General features: G+C 35.1%; 1 protein-coding gene across 6 annotated transcripts in view; it reads left to right on the top strand.

The window, feature by feature from the left end:
* The window catches only part of CFAP54 (cilia and flagella associated protein 54), a 289,887-nt gene that overhangs the window by 231,192 nt on the left and 43,294 nt on the right, over positions 1-15,401 (top strand). For 4 of the 6 annotated variants that reach the window (XM_087449073.1, XM_014780106.2, XM_087449070.1 and 1 more), the window contains 3 exons: positions 3,683-3,856; positions 5,384-5,607; positions 10,715-10,885. In XM_087449073.1, coding sequence (XP_087305199.1) covers positions 3,683-3,856; positions 5,384-5,607; positions 10,715-10,885 — 569 coding nt within the window. Of the gene's footprint in view, positions 1-3,682; positions 3,857-5,383; positions 5,608-7,255; positions 7,268-10,414; positions 10,420-10,714; positions 10,886-15,401 lie in introns of all 6 variants that reach the window. The other 2 variants (XM_087449071.1, XM_087449072.1) reach the window with 2 other exon arrangements.

Raw genomic sequence — 15,401 nt, 5'->3', positions numbered from 1 at the left:
GGAGGAAGGGAGAAAAGAAGGAAGGAAAGAAGGAAGGAAAGAAGGAAGGAATAAGCCCTTCATGTTGCTGGCCATGCAGCAGCTTACAAATACATCAATACAAATTAGTACAGCAAGTTTGTGATCTCAAGAGTGTCTTCAAGGAGCACGGATAGATTCTAGGCAGCAGTAGAATGACTAAAACCTAGAAGATATTAGGCAGACAGTGAAGAGTGCAAATATTGCTGCTTTGACAAGGAAAAAAATGCATTCAGAAATTCTAAGAAAAAATATTCTTCAAGAGTTCATGGTCCAAATTTGAAGCCAATTAGAATATGACATGATTTTGAGAAATTGGTATAAGTAAAAGCAATCCATTTGATCTTGGTGCTAAGAACTGCATCCTTTGTGGGTCACAAGGCTGTGACATTCCCCCTTAGTGAAGGAGATTTAGTTATTGCGGTGAACAGTCCCTATACAATCATAACAACTTAAGCATTATTTATTCATTTTCAACTTATAGTTGAAACAAAGAAGGGTCTATTATGGATAGAGAACAGAAAGTAAATGTGACTGACTTTGAAGACAGAAAACCTGGCAAGTGGAAGGAAGTGAAGGGATGCAGATGCCACTAGATTACAAAGTAAGACATCAAGAGATATTGACCAAGTTCAGTAGAACTAGAAAAAGAGAGCTTTTAGGACATCACTGATAGACTTATATGAAAATAATAGGGGAACTAAAAATGTTGATATAAATATAAAATATGGAAGTGAAGAAGAGTGGTTATGTGAGCTAATACCTCATCTGTCACAGGAAAAAGTCAATACATATATTTTCTGAAACTGTTAATCCAGGAAAGTGCTACAAGGGAATTATTTTAAGAGCCAGAACTAACCATTAAAAGCACTTAAGTAGACATGGTTAAAAATGCTTGCCTCTTGTGATAGGAAATTTTATTTTTGGTCGTGCAAATGTATAACTTTGATCAAAATAGCATATTAAAAGACACATCATGTCAAATTGGATTATTTCCAGAAGCGCAAATATAACTCAGCATTATATTGAATGAAGTCATTACATTAACTGATGAAAAGGGAAAAACAATAATCAACTCAAAAAGTACATAAAAATTCAATAAAATTCAACAACCATTCATGATTTTAAAACTAGGAATTACAGATTTCCTTAATTTGAAAAAGTTAAAGTGGGGAAAAAGACATGACTGGACTTATCATACTCAATATTCAAATACTAAAACTGTTTTCTTTAAAAGCAGGAGTAAGGGCTGGCCCCGTGGCTTAGTGGTTAAGTGCACGCACTCCGCTGCTGGCGGCCTGGGTTCGGATCCTGGGCGCGCATCGATGCACCGCTTCTCCGGCCATGCTGAGGCCACGTCCCACATACAGCAACTAGAAGGATGTGCAGCTATGACGTGCAACTATCTACTGGGGCTTTGGGGGGAAAATAAATAAATAAATAAAATTAAAAAGCAGGAGTAAGATTACTATCACTCTTCTATTTAAAATTGTTCTGGAAGTCCTACCCTGCACAATAGTAAGGAAAATAAATAAGAAATAAGGGGTACAAGTAATGGGAAAGAAGAAAAAACTGTCATTAGCTGTAGGTTATTCACGTGGAAAATTCCCAAAACTTATAGACAGTACGAATACTTAGCAAGATTACTGAATGTGAGATTTTCTTTCTACCTACCTTTAACAGATAATGCATTTTTAAAAGTTGTCATTTACAAAATTTACATTATACAAAAATGTATAAAGTATCTAGAGATTAATTTAACAAAAGTTATAAAACAAAAAAAATAATAAAAATTTTATTGAAAGAGGTAAGAAAACATGTCATGTTTATAGTTAAGAAGACTCAATATTATTGCAAGATGCCAAGTCTTCTCAAAATGATCTATAGATTTAATGTAGTTTCAGTAACAATTTCAGCAGGTTTTATTTTGTAGAATTTGACAAGCTGATTCTAAAATTTATATGGAAGAACAAAAGGCAAGATTGGTCAAAAGACTCCTGAAAAATAACAACCTAGTAATCCCACTATGAGGAAATTTGTGCATATATGCACCAGACAATATGTGCTTAAATATTCATAGCAGCCTTGTTCATAATAGCAAAGACAAAAACACAACCAAGAAACCAAAAATTAGAAATAATCCACATGTCCAACAACAGTGGAACAGATAAATAAATTGTGGTATATTCATATAATGGAATACAATATAGCAATTAAAAATCAATGAATTATAGCTACGTGCTTCAGCCTTGATGAATTTTAAAAGCATAATCTTTAGTGGAAAAAAGAATATCATAGATAAATACATGCAATATGATTTTCTCCCTATAAAGTTCCAAAAAGACAAAATTAGCAATGCATTACTTATTAAATTATATGTAATACATAATATATGATTAAAGGGTGAAGGAAAGCTATGGGATTATTAACACAAAATTTTAGATAGTGATTATTTCAGGGAGATGGGCTTGGAACGAGAAGAGGAAATGGGATTAGAGAGAGGTTTACAAGGTACTCCAAAAGTACTGGGAATATTCTGTCTGCTAAATTGGGTGGTGAGTACATGGTGATTCATCTTATTACTCAAAACAACATATGTAGACCATTAACCATAGAAGATCCTATTCATCTTCCCTCCCTTCCTCCCCAGAGAGGACCACTATCCTAATAAAATATTGTGTTTGTGTGTGTGCGTACATAAATAATACAAAATATTGCATTGAGTTTTTTTCAAATTTATATGAATGGTACTATACTCTATATGTCATCTGGAACCTGCTTGTTAACTCAGTATATGTTGTCAAGATCTATCTAGAACCATCCTTATCGTGACCATTTTAAAGATGAGGAAATTAAGATTCAGAAAGTCAAAAGCCCAGAGACCTAAGGCACAGAGAGGTTCAAGGTCACACTCTAGTGAGTAGTACAGCTGGAATTTGACCCGAGACACTACACACTACTTTCTCCCTTATAGATCTAATTAATTCATTTTAAATGCCATCAAATGAATAGACTTCTGTTTATTTTTCTGTTTCCATTTTTTTTTGATATTACAAACAACACTGCCATGAATATCTTGTGTGAGATTCCTGGTACACATATGTGAGTATCTGCATTTTTAATTTTCTTAGATCCTGTGAAATTGCTTTCCCAAGATGTTGCTCTCACAAATAGTCTATGAGAATTTTGGTTTCCTCACCTTGTTACCAGTATTTATTATTTTCAGATTCTACTGTCTGTCAATTCCTGAGGGATATGAAATGGTATTTCGTTTTAATTTGCATTTCTATGAATTTTAGTGATGCTAATATTTTGGCCATTTGGAGTTCCTCTTCTATGAGTTACCGGTTGAAATTCTTTGACCACTTTTCTGTTGGACTATTTGTCTTTTTCTTATTGATTGGTGCAAGGTGTTACACGTATTAGAGAAAAGCAATTCATACATGTTCTACATATCTTTTCTCAGTCTGTGGTTTGTCTTCTAACTTTGTGATTAGTGTCTTTTGTGACGCAAAATATTTTTTTAATTAAATGTATTCCCATGTGTCAGTCTTTCCTTTATGAGTTGTGGTTATTTTTTTCATAATAGTTATTTTTCAAGGAGAGCATAATATTTGTATTACAAACTTATGTGTGTGTGGTATTTTTTTTTTTTTGCTTTCAGATAACTACCAAGTTGTCTTCCAGACTGGCTGTAGATTTTCTTGCCAAAGTGATGATGTGGATGACGACACAGATTCCACAAAAAGCACTCAGACTAAAGTGGATATTACATGGATTCTTCTACTGCGCTACTATATTCACCTGCAAAGAATTAATAACATGAGCAAACTGCTAGGTAGGTTTTTGATGTGTTAAGAAAGAATATATTCCTTTCCAATTCTGGTTTAAGTCATGTTTCTTATTTAGAATTATAAAATACTTTTGACATCTTTCTGAGTGAGCTCTTACCAGAAGATGAAAATTTTAGGGGTTCTTAACCTGAGATACATGGATCTTTGGATAGAATAGTATTTCAATGTAATTGATTTCCTTTGACATTTCATATATTTTATTTCATGTATTTAAAAACATTATTATGAAGAGGCATCCAGAGGCTTCCCAAGACTGCCAAAGTTCACGGCTCAAAACAGTTAAGAATCAGAGTGATCACAATGTGACAGCTTATAAAATGAACAAAATGAAATTTTGGCTTTAAGGAGGGAGTGTTCCAGTATCCAGTATGAAATAGAAGAAATGCGTGACTTCAGAAAGGATATCTAACTCCATGGAGTTGGGTTTTTTTTTTTTAATCATTGATGCTGTCTAAAGGATATCCAAAAAAACTATATAATCTGCTTCACATCAGTCCCTCTTGTGATTTTGTAGTGATGTATATTATTGTGTTTAATCTGTGTCCGTGGAATTGGTGACCCAGTGTTCTCAGTGCAAACAGTCGGAAAAGACAGTTTGACCCATGTCAGGGCCAGTGATGGAGAAGCCAGCAGGGCAAATAGGCTGAGCCACAGAGTGGCTATGCACAGTTATTGGGAGCTAGCAGTGGGACAGACAAGCACTCAGAAAGGTCAGGGGTGACAGGGTCATCGTGATGAGGGCAAGAACAAGGGAAGTTAAGTGGGGAAGAAAATGGACATGAGCTGGTGCAGCAGACGTGGGTGATGCCCTGCCCCATGTCAGCTCAGCTCACCTTGGAATTCACCTGCCGGCACTTCCCATGTCAAGCACTCACGTTTTACTGCTTTCCTGCTCTGGGCTTTCTCTGAAGCTCCTGAGGCTTATCCAGCCAGCAGGCAAGACAGCCTAGAAGTGCCAGGGATTCACGCATCCAGGAGAACCTTCAACTAAGGACGTAGGTAACTGATAGATAAGCATTTCAGCTTCCACAGTCCCTCAATGGGACAATTCTATATCTTTTTTTCAGCAAGTCCCCTGCAGGACTGAGCCCTCATTGTCCATAGCTGTAGCCATTCATTCACTCACTCTCACTGGCTCTTTTCTTTTCTCTATCACACTTTACCTTTCTCTCACTTGTGCTCCTTGGATCACTTTTCAAATAAATTACCTGCACCTAAATTTTGTCTTTAAGATCCATTTTGGGAAGATCCCTAAATAGTAGAGAGAATATTTTGCATTGTTAAGCTTGGAACTTGAAGCAATATCGTCACATGCTTCTAAGATTGTCTTTCCTTCCTGCAGCAAGAAGCAATTCCATTAGTGTATAAGCTATAAAATGGAAGAATATCATGGGCAGCCACTACTGAGGGGGGGATATACAAGGATAGTGGTTAGTGAGCAAATATCGACAATATTGAGACTGTTCTGTTGTCTAACATGACTCTAAATTAAGATATTTTTCTTCCTTAAGCATCTCCAAAGCCAGGATCTGGAATTTCTTTGCCAGATGATACACTTCTCACATCTCTTTTCAACTCTGGGTTGATTTTGCGCCAAAAAGAAATGCATTTTTTCCTTAAAAGATTCTTACATCTATATTCTTCCTCTTGTATTGATGAATTTCCGAAAGAACTATTCCAAGGATCGGAAAATCTAGCTTTTTCAGAAAAAGTCTTATGTGACTCATCAGCCAAGGTAATGTTTAAAAACATTATATATTTTTGTAAAACTTCTTAGAATCATCCTTCTATTTCTGAAGAAAGCACATTAACCTCAATGCTGGCACAAAGATTTCTTGTTCCCTCAGTGTTCCTAGGAAGGCTCATTTCTGTTTTACTGTGTAGAGAAGCCAACTAAACCTCCTAGATTTTAGGAAAGTTCACATTTCAAATGTTCTGTTTTGCTGCTCTCATAAATCTTCAAAATGTGTCAGAATTTTCTATATCCCATACATAACAACATCTCTCAGGCAGCCATTTTGCCAAGAATTTACACAAATTTCAATATAATTACCATATAAGAAAACTAGGCTGAGAGCTTCTCAATCTATGCCTGATTTCTGTACCTTTGTTTTAAATGTGTAATAAAAATCATTCATTGTGTATATTTTTTGCAATTATGAGTATGAATAAATACTAAGAGTAAAATTTTTAAATAAATTAAAAGTTTGAATTTTTTTTTTGGAAAGTGTTGTTAAATTGGGTAGACTTTCCCAAAATATGTAATACGGAAACTTCTTTTAAGTTACCCACTAAAGAGACATAAAAAGAGGAGAATGAATGCAGTTTTTTTTTTAAAGCTACTAGAGTCTGGAGTAATAGTAATGTTTCAATAAACTACCAAAATTGATGAATTGGAAGTTACTGAAAAAATAAAGAGTTTTATTAAAAATAGGAATGTATATTTGAAATTTGGTACATTCAACAAACATATATTGAAAACTAACAATATGCCAGACACTCTTAGTTGATGGAGAAAAAGTAGATGGATAAGGCATAGTCCCTGTACATAGTTTTGATGTGGTAGTAGAGAAACATTGGTAGAGTTAGAGCAAAAGAAAATTACAGTACTTCAGGGATGTTTTTTCAGAGAAAATGGAAGGGTTAATAGCAAAAAAGAATGTGAAAATTAAAATATATTAGTTATATTGTCAATAGTGTGTAGGGCTGATTGACAAAGGATAGATGAAAGGAAGTTATCCCAGAGCTTGATGATGAAGTAATGAAGCTTATGACCATAGGAAGGGGAAGGAAGAGATGGATGTAAAAGATGTTGCTTAAGTAAAATTGAAAACAAAACAAAACAACTTAGCGACCCTTTGGAGATGGAAAGTGAAGAAGAGGAAATGATCGAAGTCTATTCCACCTCTCGGAACCTCTGTGATCATTAGAGCATGGAAACACCTTTAGCAGATACAGTGGAGGCAGGAGGAGGAGAAGGTTTGTGGAGAAGGCTGGTATATTCTGCTCTGTAGCTACAGAGATTCTAGTAGAAAACTCAAGTGGACATGGTATATTTAGGTTTCCAATATGTATTTGTGAAATGAATAAATCAAGTCATTTGCATAAGATTCTTTCAAAACTAGAAAAAAAATCACTCATTTATTTTGAATTATCTTGACTTTGGATTTCACCATATAGCCCTTTAATTTTTGCAGTTATAGACTTGCTCATACTAGACATGACCATGTTTCTGTCATCAGCTATCCCGGAGAAGTGACCTGAAAATGTGGCTTGTTCTAAATTGGGAACCTTTGCTCATCTTACCCTACTAGAATATAGCAACCTTATGTTTTGGGTAGATAATAATAATTTTTTTTTAAAAAATCACTCTTGAATGAAAGAGTGGGGTGACTGTTAATAAATTGTGATTTTCAAAAGTAGTGGAAAGACCCACTAAGGAATATTTAAGGAATCAGTTAAAGAAGTGATTCTCAGTTAGGGTCATGGAGTTGCCCCCAGGACAGTGTGTTGAAATCCACATGGGAGGATTTTTCAAATTACTTCCCAGATACTGGGGTTATTGGGCTGCCCAATACTGAGAACTCCCATTTCCTGCCCGGATTCTAAATCATTTGAGAAATAAAAGACAGATTGGGTTTAAAAATACCCACCTTTATGAGTCATGAAGTTGATATTGTAGGATATGGTTTATATTTACTAGTAAATGATCTTCCTAGTAGTGAATAGCAAAGTAGACAGATTTTACCAATTCAGCCATGTATTTTTTTTTTTTTTGGTCATTACAGGCCTCCTTAAAATCTGTGGGGCACAGGCCCCTTTAAAAATCTGTCACACGCAGGAGCAGAGAATGTTCACTCCCTGCAAACAGTTCCAAGAAAGAGCAGAGCTATGCGTATCCAAAATTCTTTCTCTCAAATTCACCAATCGGGTAACTCTCTCCCAGGGAGAGGCGTGAGAGGAGGTGGAAAGGGCAGGAGTGTAGCGTGAGTGTCTGGCCCTCCACAGGGAAGGAAACAGTAGGGGTGGGATGAAATTGGTTCCATCTAACACCAGATTCTGATTCACCCCTCCTGGGAACTGAGACTACCTTTGAGGATTGCTGCCGTGTGTCCCAGATGCCTCAGCTGTTTTGTGGTAGGGGACAGAGACTGGGAAGGCTGAGGACTATAGTTTTAATGGATGTATTCTTGTGAATATTTTATAAGAGTTTGGAAACTCTTGTCTATGTGTGACTTCTTAAATACTGTTCTGCAGGGAGCTCTGCTTGAGTAGTTTAGTATTAAGGGCAGTTTGTTATTAGCCAGTTCTTAAGGATGATGCTCCAAACGTAGAAGGTTGGAAACATTGTAACTACATGTGACATTTCTGATGAAAGCAGTGTTATCAAAGAGTTGTTTCACCCTCTTTGCTCTTTTTTTGATATAATTAGTGTAACATTCTCCCAGGATAATCAGCTCAGGAGATCACTGTCACCTGCCTGACAGGTGCAAGCCACCTAATCATGTGTTTGTTTCACTGGGGTAGACATCTAATGAGTATAAAGCCTTTTGGATTTTTAAAAAAATAAACTCTAAGCTTGGCTGATTTTTATAATAACATTTTTGAGCCTTTAATCACTCAGGAGGCTATTTCAATCAAACTCTTTCCACAGTTTGATACTTAAACCTGCTTTTCCTCCACAAAGAAGTAGATGCCTTTCCAGAACGAACATTGCTATGTGTTGTGCTCATCAGCTGTGTGAGTCTGCATGTTGTCAGGTCTATTGAAGTTTTGCGATGGAAAAACAAAGGTGCCAAACAAATTACCAAACAAATAAAAATTCTTGAAAAAGGATATGAGTGAAATAGTGCACAAGACTGAGTTATTCATGTTTAGACTGTGCGCCTGTGATGATCTGCATAAGGTCCGATATTTGACTAGTGCAAAGTGACTTGTTAATGGGAGTGTGGCGAACAAGAGTTCTCCTGGTAGATCTGTTGTTTCATTCTTTTCAAAGAATAAATCAAACATATCAGAAGTACTCAGTATATAGTCCATCAATCAGCATATATAATTAATCCCATTAGCAACTAGATATGATGCTGTTTTAAAGATAATGGAAATTAAATGCTTATTTTGATATTGACTTCTGGTACAATTTACGTTATTAGACCATCATGCTAATAAACACTGTATATATTGAAATAAAAGATATTTGCTTTTTATTTTTCTCCACTTAGCTAGGTATTAAATGTTAATTCTTTGCTAAAATAGTTGTGGAACTTCTGAAAGGCACAGATATGAAAAAAATATGAGAAATTACTTTTTGAATCAATCATTTACCTTATTTTTTTGTGAACTGCCTGACAGAATTAATCTTAATTAAGCACTTTTAAATGCTTATTTAACCCTAATAATCTTGCTTATTATGAATTTTGCTCCTGCTTTTACTATCATAGTGCTAATAAATGAAGATTCTGGCTTATGATATCCCTTTATGATAGTCTCTAGACATTTTTGAAAAGTTTTCACCTTTAATATTACCTTTCAGTCAAAACATATTTTTTCTTTTATCAGTAGACAACTTGAAAGGTCAGTGTCTTTATTTCTTTTTATTTCATTTTGAAGACTTGCATTGACAGTCTTACATTATATCTTGAATAGGCTCAGAAATAATGAGAGAAACAAAGACTTAGAGAAACACCAGGCATTTCTTTCTGGCCACTGACATATTCCCTTTGGTCACCAAACATTGAGATACTTTTTTTTTTTTTTTTTTTTTTGTGAGGAGGTCAGCCCTGTGCTAACATCTGCCAATCCTCCTCTTTTTTTGCTGAGGAAGATGGCCCTGGGCTAACATCTGTGCCCATCTTCCTCCACTTTATATGGGACGCCGCCACAGCATGGCTTGCCAAGCAGCGCGTCGGTGCGCGCCCGGGATCCGAACCAGCGAACCCCGGGCCGCTGCAGCGGAGCGCGCGCACCCAACCGCTTGCGCCACCGGGCCAGCCCCAACGTTGAGATACTTTTGATGTCAAGAGCTTAATAGAAGACCTGCTTCCCAGCTACCATGCTGTAATCTGGGAATAACAAAGAGTTAATTTTGAAAATAGTTTGCATTCCAAAGAAAGAAGAAGGTCCTTTTTAGACTTGAGATATTATTATTACTATTATTATCTCTCTGAGCAGACTGTTATTTTGTTGATAGGACTCATGCTTTGCTTTCTCAGCTACCTTAAAAAATTACGTAAATAATTTATGAAATTGCCAATTGCATTCTACACATTTATGTTTCTTGACAACTCCTGATTCAGGGACCAAGTTCCATCAAAGAAGCTAGGCCCAGATTCACCAAGACTAAACTTACATTTATTTAAGCCACATTCATTTAAAGAATGAATGAGAGCAATGAATTTTAATCTTTTAGAGCAAAAACAGTGGCTTATTTTGCATATGGCACTGCAAAAAAAATGCCATTGGAAAATAGATAATAAATTATAACCACACCCTCAGTATATTCACCAGGGAATAAACCAGGAAAAATTAGAAGATGTTCTTAGAATTCGTGATGATCTTGAGACTGAAATGACAGCACGGACATTTTCCCCTCGATATCGTTACTCTGGGAGACACACCAAAGTGGAAAACATTTGTTGAGTCCACTGGGTTTTAAAGCATACTTTATTTTTCTGTAGGAGAATCTTCTCTGTGGTAAGCAGGGACAGTTTTAAGATCTACATCCATAAAATAAGCTGAGGCAATTCCCAGAGTTTTCTAATATAGCCATATTGAATGAATGTTTTAAATATTGAATGAACTCATTACCAACAATTAAACTGATGTTTTTGTTTATTCCCTAGCTATGTCGTGACAGTTCTGTACACTCCAGTTTATCAATAAAGCTCCTTGCCAGCCCATCCTGTGGAGACGTGATGTCTTCAGATATGGCAATACAAACTTTAAACAAAGAACTTTGCTTTCAGTGGTACATTCCTCCCCTGGAAAGACCTCCAAAGGAAACAGAACCTATGGTATGTAATACAATTATAAAGCTAAATCTTACATTCAGATGTAAAGTTTAACTAGGCCATTATAACTTGACGAGAAAAGAACATCCTCTTATCGTACAGACAAAAATATACAGCAATATAGAATCTATATTGACTGATAGAATGAATCTGAAAATAAGAAATCCTGAGGAAGTCTGAGTCAAGTGGATCATTTTCCTTTTTCCTGATCGTAAAGGGAAGCTTTCTAATGTGTCACCATTATATAAGATATTTAACTTTTTTTTTGTATTCTTTATCACATTAAGGAAGTTTTTTTCTACTGCCACTTTGCTAAGAATTTTTATCATGAATCTTTTACCGTATATATAAAGATGATTTTATCGTTTTTCTCTTTTAATATGTTAATTGATTTTGTAATATTGAATCGACCTTCTCTTCCTGAGATAAACTCAAGTTGGTCACGATGTGTTAATTTTACTAGATTTAGTTTGCTAAGCTTTTGTATTGGATTTTTGACACTGTTTTCGAGTAATATTAGGCTATAAATTTTCCTTTTCATGCTATCCTTGTCAGATATTTTTTGTGTCAAGCTTTTGCTAGACTCATAAAATGAGTTGATAAATATAATCATGTTTTTCTATTCTCTGGTGAAGTTTGTGTAAGTTTGGAGTAACCTTTTTTCCTCAAGTATTTGCTGAGAGCTCATCGGTAAAGCCATCTAGTCCTAGTGTTTGCTTTGTGAGAAAATATAAGACTAGTGATATAATACTCAAGTTAGAGGCAGTCTTTAAGTATTAGTACTAATGTATTGGTCATCAGAGTTGGTGTCAGTTCTGATTGGGCTAATATCTGTTCTAATGGTTAACGCCTGTGCCAAATCAAGTTTTAGGTATTTTGACTATCACTCCTATTTATAGAACATTGGGGTTTTCTATTTCTTCTTGAGTCAGTTTTGTGTAAGCTACTTTTTCTAGGAATTTTCCCATTTCATTTAAAATTTCTCTCGTATTTTTAATCTATCTGATGTATTTGTATTGAAGTGCCCTTTTTTGTTTTTTATATTGGTTATTTGTCACCAAAGGTTTCTCATTAGTGAGTTTTATTTCATTAATCCATATATCTTTCACTGTTTTTTTAAAGATATTCTTTTCCTAACTACTGATTTTTTGAGATGGATGTTTAGCTCAATATTCAGTCCTTTCTTTCCTAATGTATACATTTTAAGGCTATGAATTTCTCTCTAAACATTGCTTTGGCTTCATCCCACAAGTTTTTATTATAGCATTGTCATCAACATTCTGTTAAAAATAGTTTTTTAATTTCTATTATGATTTCTTTGACTCATGGGCCATTTCAGCATGTGTTTCTTAAATTCCAAACTCTGTGGAGCTTTTCTAGTTATCTTTTGTTATTTATTCCTAGATTATGTTGTTCTGTGGTAATAAAAAATGCTCTGTATGAGGGGCCGGCCCGGTGGCACAAGCGGTTAAGTGCACGTACTCCGCTGCGGCAGCCCAGGGTTTGCCGGTTCGGAACCCCGGGCGCGCACCGATGCACCACTTGTTAAGCCATGCTGTGGCGGCATCCCATATAAAATAGAGGAAGATGGGCATGGATGTTAGCCCAGGGCCAGTCTTTCTCAGCAACAAAGAGGAGGATTGGCATCAGATGTTAGCTCAGGGCTGGTCTTCCTCACACACACAAAAAAAATGTTCTGTATGATTGATATTTGTTGAAACTTACTTTTTTCTCCAGGAAAGTTTTTATTGTGTAAATATTCCATTGCTCTTAAAAAGAATGTGTACTCCTCAACTGTTGAGGCAGTGTTCTTATATGTCTAATAGGTCAGTTTGGTTAGTCTTATTGAAATCTTTTATATTCATGCTGATTTTTCTATTTTTGTTTGCCTTTTTATTTTTTTAAATCAGTCACTAAAAGAAGTGTGTTTAAATCTCTCAAAGTATTGTCATTGTTTAGTTTTTCCTTGTAGGTCTGTCAAATTTTGTTTTACATAATTTGAGGCTGTGTTCTTAGGTGCAATTAGATTGATAACTATTGTATCTTCTTGATGAATTGGGCATTTTGTCATTTTGAAGGACTAATGGCCTTTCTGTAATACTGCTTTTTTCCTCATAAAGTCTGCTTTGTTTGATATTACTAATGCTTTTTCAATGCTTTTGTGTACTTGTGTTTTAACTGTGTTTTTTAATAAAAGGCATGCACTTGGATCTTTTTAAATATGGTGATGATATTATATTTTGATGGAGAATTTAATACATTTATATTTAATGTAACTGCTAATATATTTGGTTTTAAATCTACCATGTTATTTTGTGTTTCTACTTGTCTCAGCTTTTCTGTTTTTCTCTTGTTTCTTCCTTTCTTTCAGATTATTTTTATCATTCATTTTTACTCTATGAGTTTTTAAATTATGCACTCTTTTTCTGTGCTTTTGGTGGTTACCCCCAGGACAAAATACATAACTTAGCAAAGTCTAAAGTTAATGAATATCTTTATTCCTCTAATGACTTATATGATATAACGGTACATTTTCTGTTTGAATCCAAAATGTTATTTTTTAATTGTCTTATACAAAAGTTATTTTTCCTTCAGAATTTTCTATATATTCAGCATTTGCTTTGTTTTTTACTCTCTCTTGTGTTTTAAACATTCCATCTAGGATGACTTGTTTCTGTTGAAGTACATACTTTGGAATTTCCTTTGGTGAGGATCTTCTGGAAGCAAACACTCTCATTTTTTTTTTTGCCTCAGAAATGTCATTGGTTTACATTTACTTGTGAAATAAATTTTTATACAGTAGAGAATTCAAGATTGGAAATTATTTTATTTCAGTACATTGAAAATGTCATTTACTTATTTCCATTGTGCTGTTGAGGGTCAAACTGTTGCTGCTTTAAAAGTATTCTGACTTCTTTCACTAGCTGCTTTTGAGGTTTTCTCTTTGTCTTTGCACAATTTTACTTGGAATGGTTCTCTTTATATTTATTTTGCTTACATTAGTGTAGTGGTTAAGAGCATAGACTCTGGAGCCAAACTGCCTGGGTTTGAATCCCAGCTTTGTCATTTAATAATCTTGTCATCTTCAGTGGATCAGATAACTTTTCTATATCATGATTACCTTCATCTGTAATTAGAGATAATTATGTAAACTCCTAACCTCGATAAATAGTAGTTGTCATTTATTATCTGAAATTATTTTAAAATTATTATGCTGTCTTAAAGTTTAATAACTTCAAATATACATGTAATGCACTTGGTGAATGTCATTTAAAAGCACCTTTTAAAGTTTAGCAACAATATCTCCTTATAGATATTTAGCTGCCAGCATTGTGCAGGAAAGAGAATAAACTGTGCCTAACCAGCCAAATTAAAGTGCCCAGCAAACAGCAGAAAAAACTTAGTTTGCCTCTAAATGCTGTTTACTAATTTGTATCACACATATAACTCCTTATTTTAATATTTATCTTTATCCAACTCAATCTTTACATTTATCCATATTTATGTCCATATGCATGGATAGACATTTACAATAAGGCTAATTGGGAGGCAGAAGGAGAAGGGGGCAAGTATTTAGGTGCAATTCAATATCAGTCCCTGAACCCTTGGAGATAGAACAGTGATTCAGATTCTAGGAGAGTCTTGAAGAGGAGTCAAGCTTTTAAAAATGGAACAGTTGGTCACTACAGCCTTTTACAGAGGAAACTTCTATTATAGAATTCCTTTGATGGCTGCTCTCCCTAAGAAGAGCCTCAGGCTTTTTTCCATAAAATGTTTGCCTTATAGTTTTGCCCTGTTCAGCATTTTTATTTGCTTTTTGTTTTCTGCATTGGTCTACTCCTGCACTTCCCAGCTCTTGAGTTCTGTCCCCTCTAGCTATGCCTCTGGTAGCTTCTGCTGCTTTTTGGCTCACGTGCCCCATGTCAGATGTGAAACCTCCAGAGGCTGCCTCTCTTTGCTCTCGAGCATGCTTCTCCCATTGGCCCCTTCATTCTGCTTCCTTAGGCTGGTGCTTTGCTGCTAACTCTTTGTCAATTAAATATCTCTTCCTATTCATACAAAAAGAGGAACTTTAACATATTACTTCTGAGAAAAATTTGAAGCTATTTCTCACATTTTGCAAGTACTTTCCTTCCCACCCTTTCCAAGTCAAATCCTTGCCAGATATTCCATATACATTTTAAGATCATAAATCTGTAGTCTCTTTTGGGGAATTTAGTGCAGTAGTTTTCCAACTGTGGTTCCAAGAATGCTCGTGGGTCACGACGTGAATACAGTAGATCATGAGTAGTATTTTTTTTTAAGAAATTAAATACAGGGGAAAAATCAGAATGCATCATACACAGTAAGTGAAAATATTGTTTTATGAAACTTTTGTTTCATGATATTGTTAAAAAAGTAAATTTCTTAGATAGCTTGATCTTCAGCATATGTCAGAATTTATTGATTTGCTGGCAAGAGAGCCAACAATGTGATAAAAGAGTATATCCATTCAGAGAGGGTATGGAAACAGAAGGAT

Source organism: Ceratotherium simum, chromosome 25, assembly GCF_057802395.1.
Source record: "Ceratotherium simum simum isolate JZ-2026a chromosome 25, ASM5780239v1, whole genome shotgun sequence".
NCBI lineage: Eukaryota > Metazoa > Chordata > Mammalia > Perissodactyla > Rhinocerotidae > Ceratotherium > Ceratotherium simum.
This window is presented reverse-complemented; position numbering and strand designations above follow the sequence as displayed.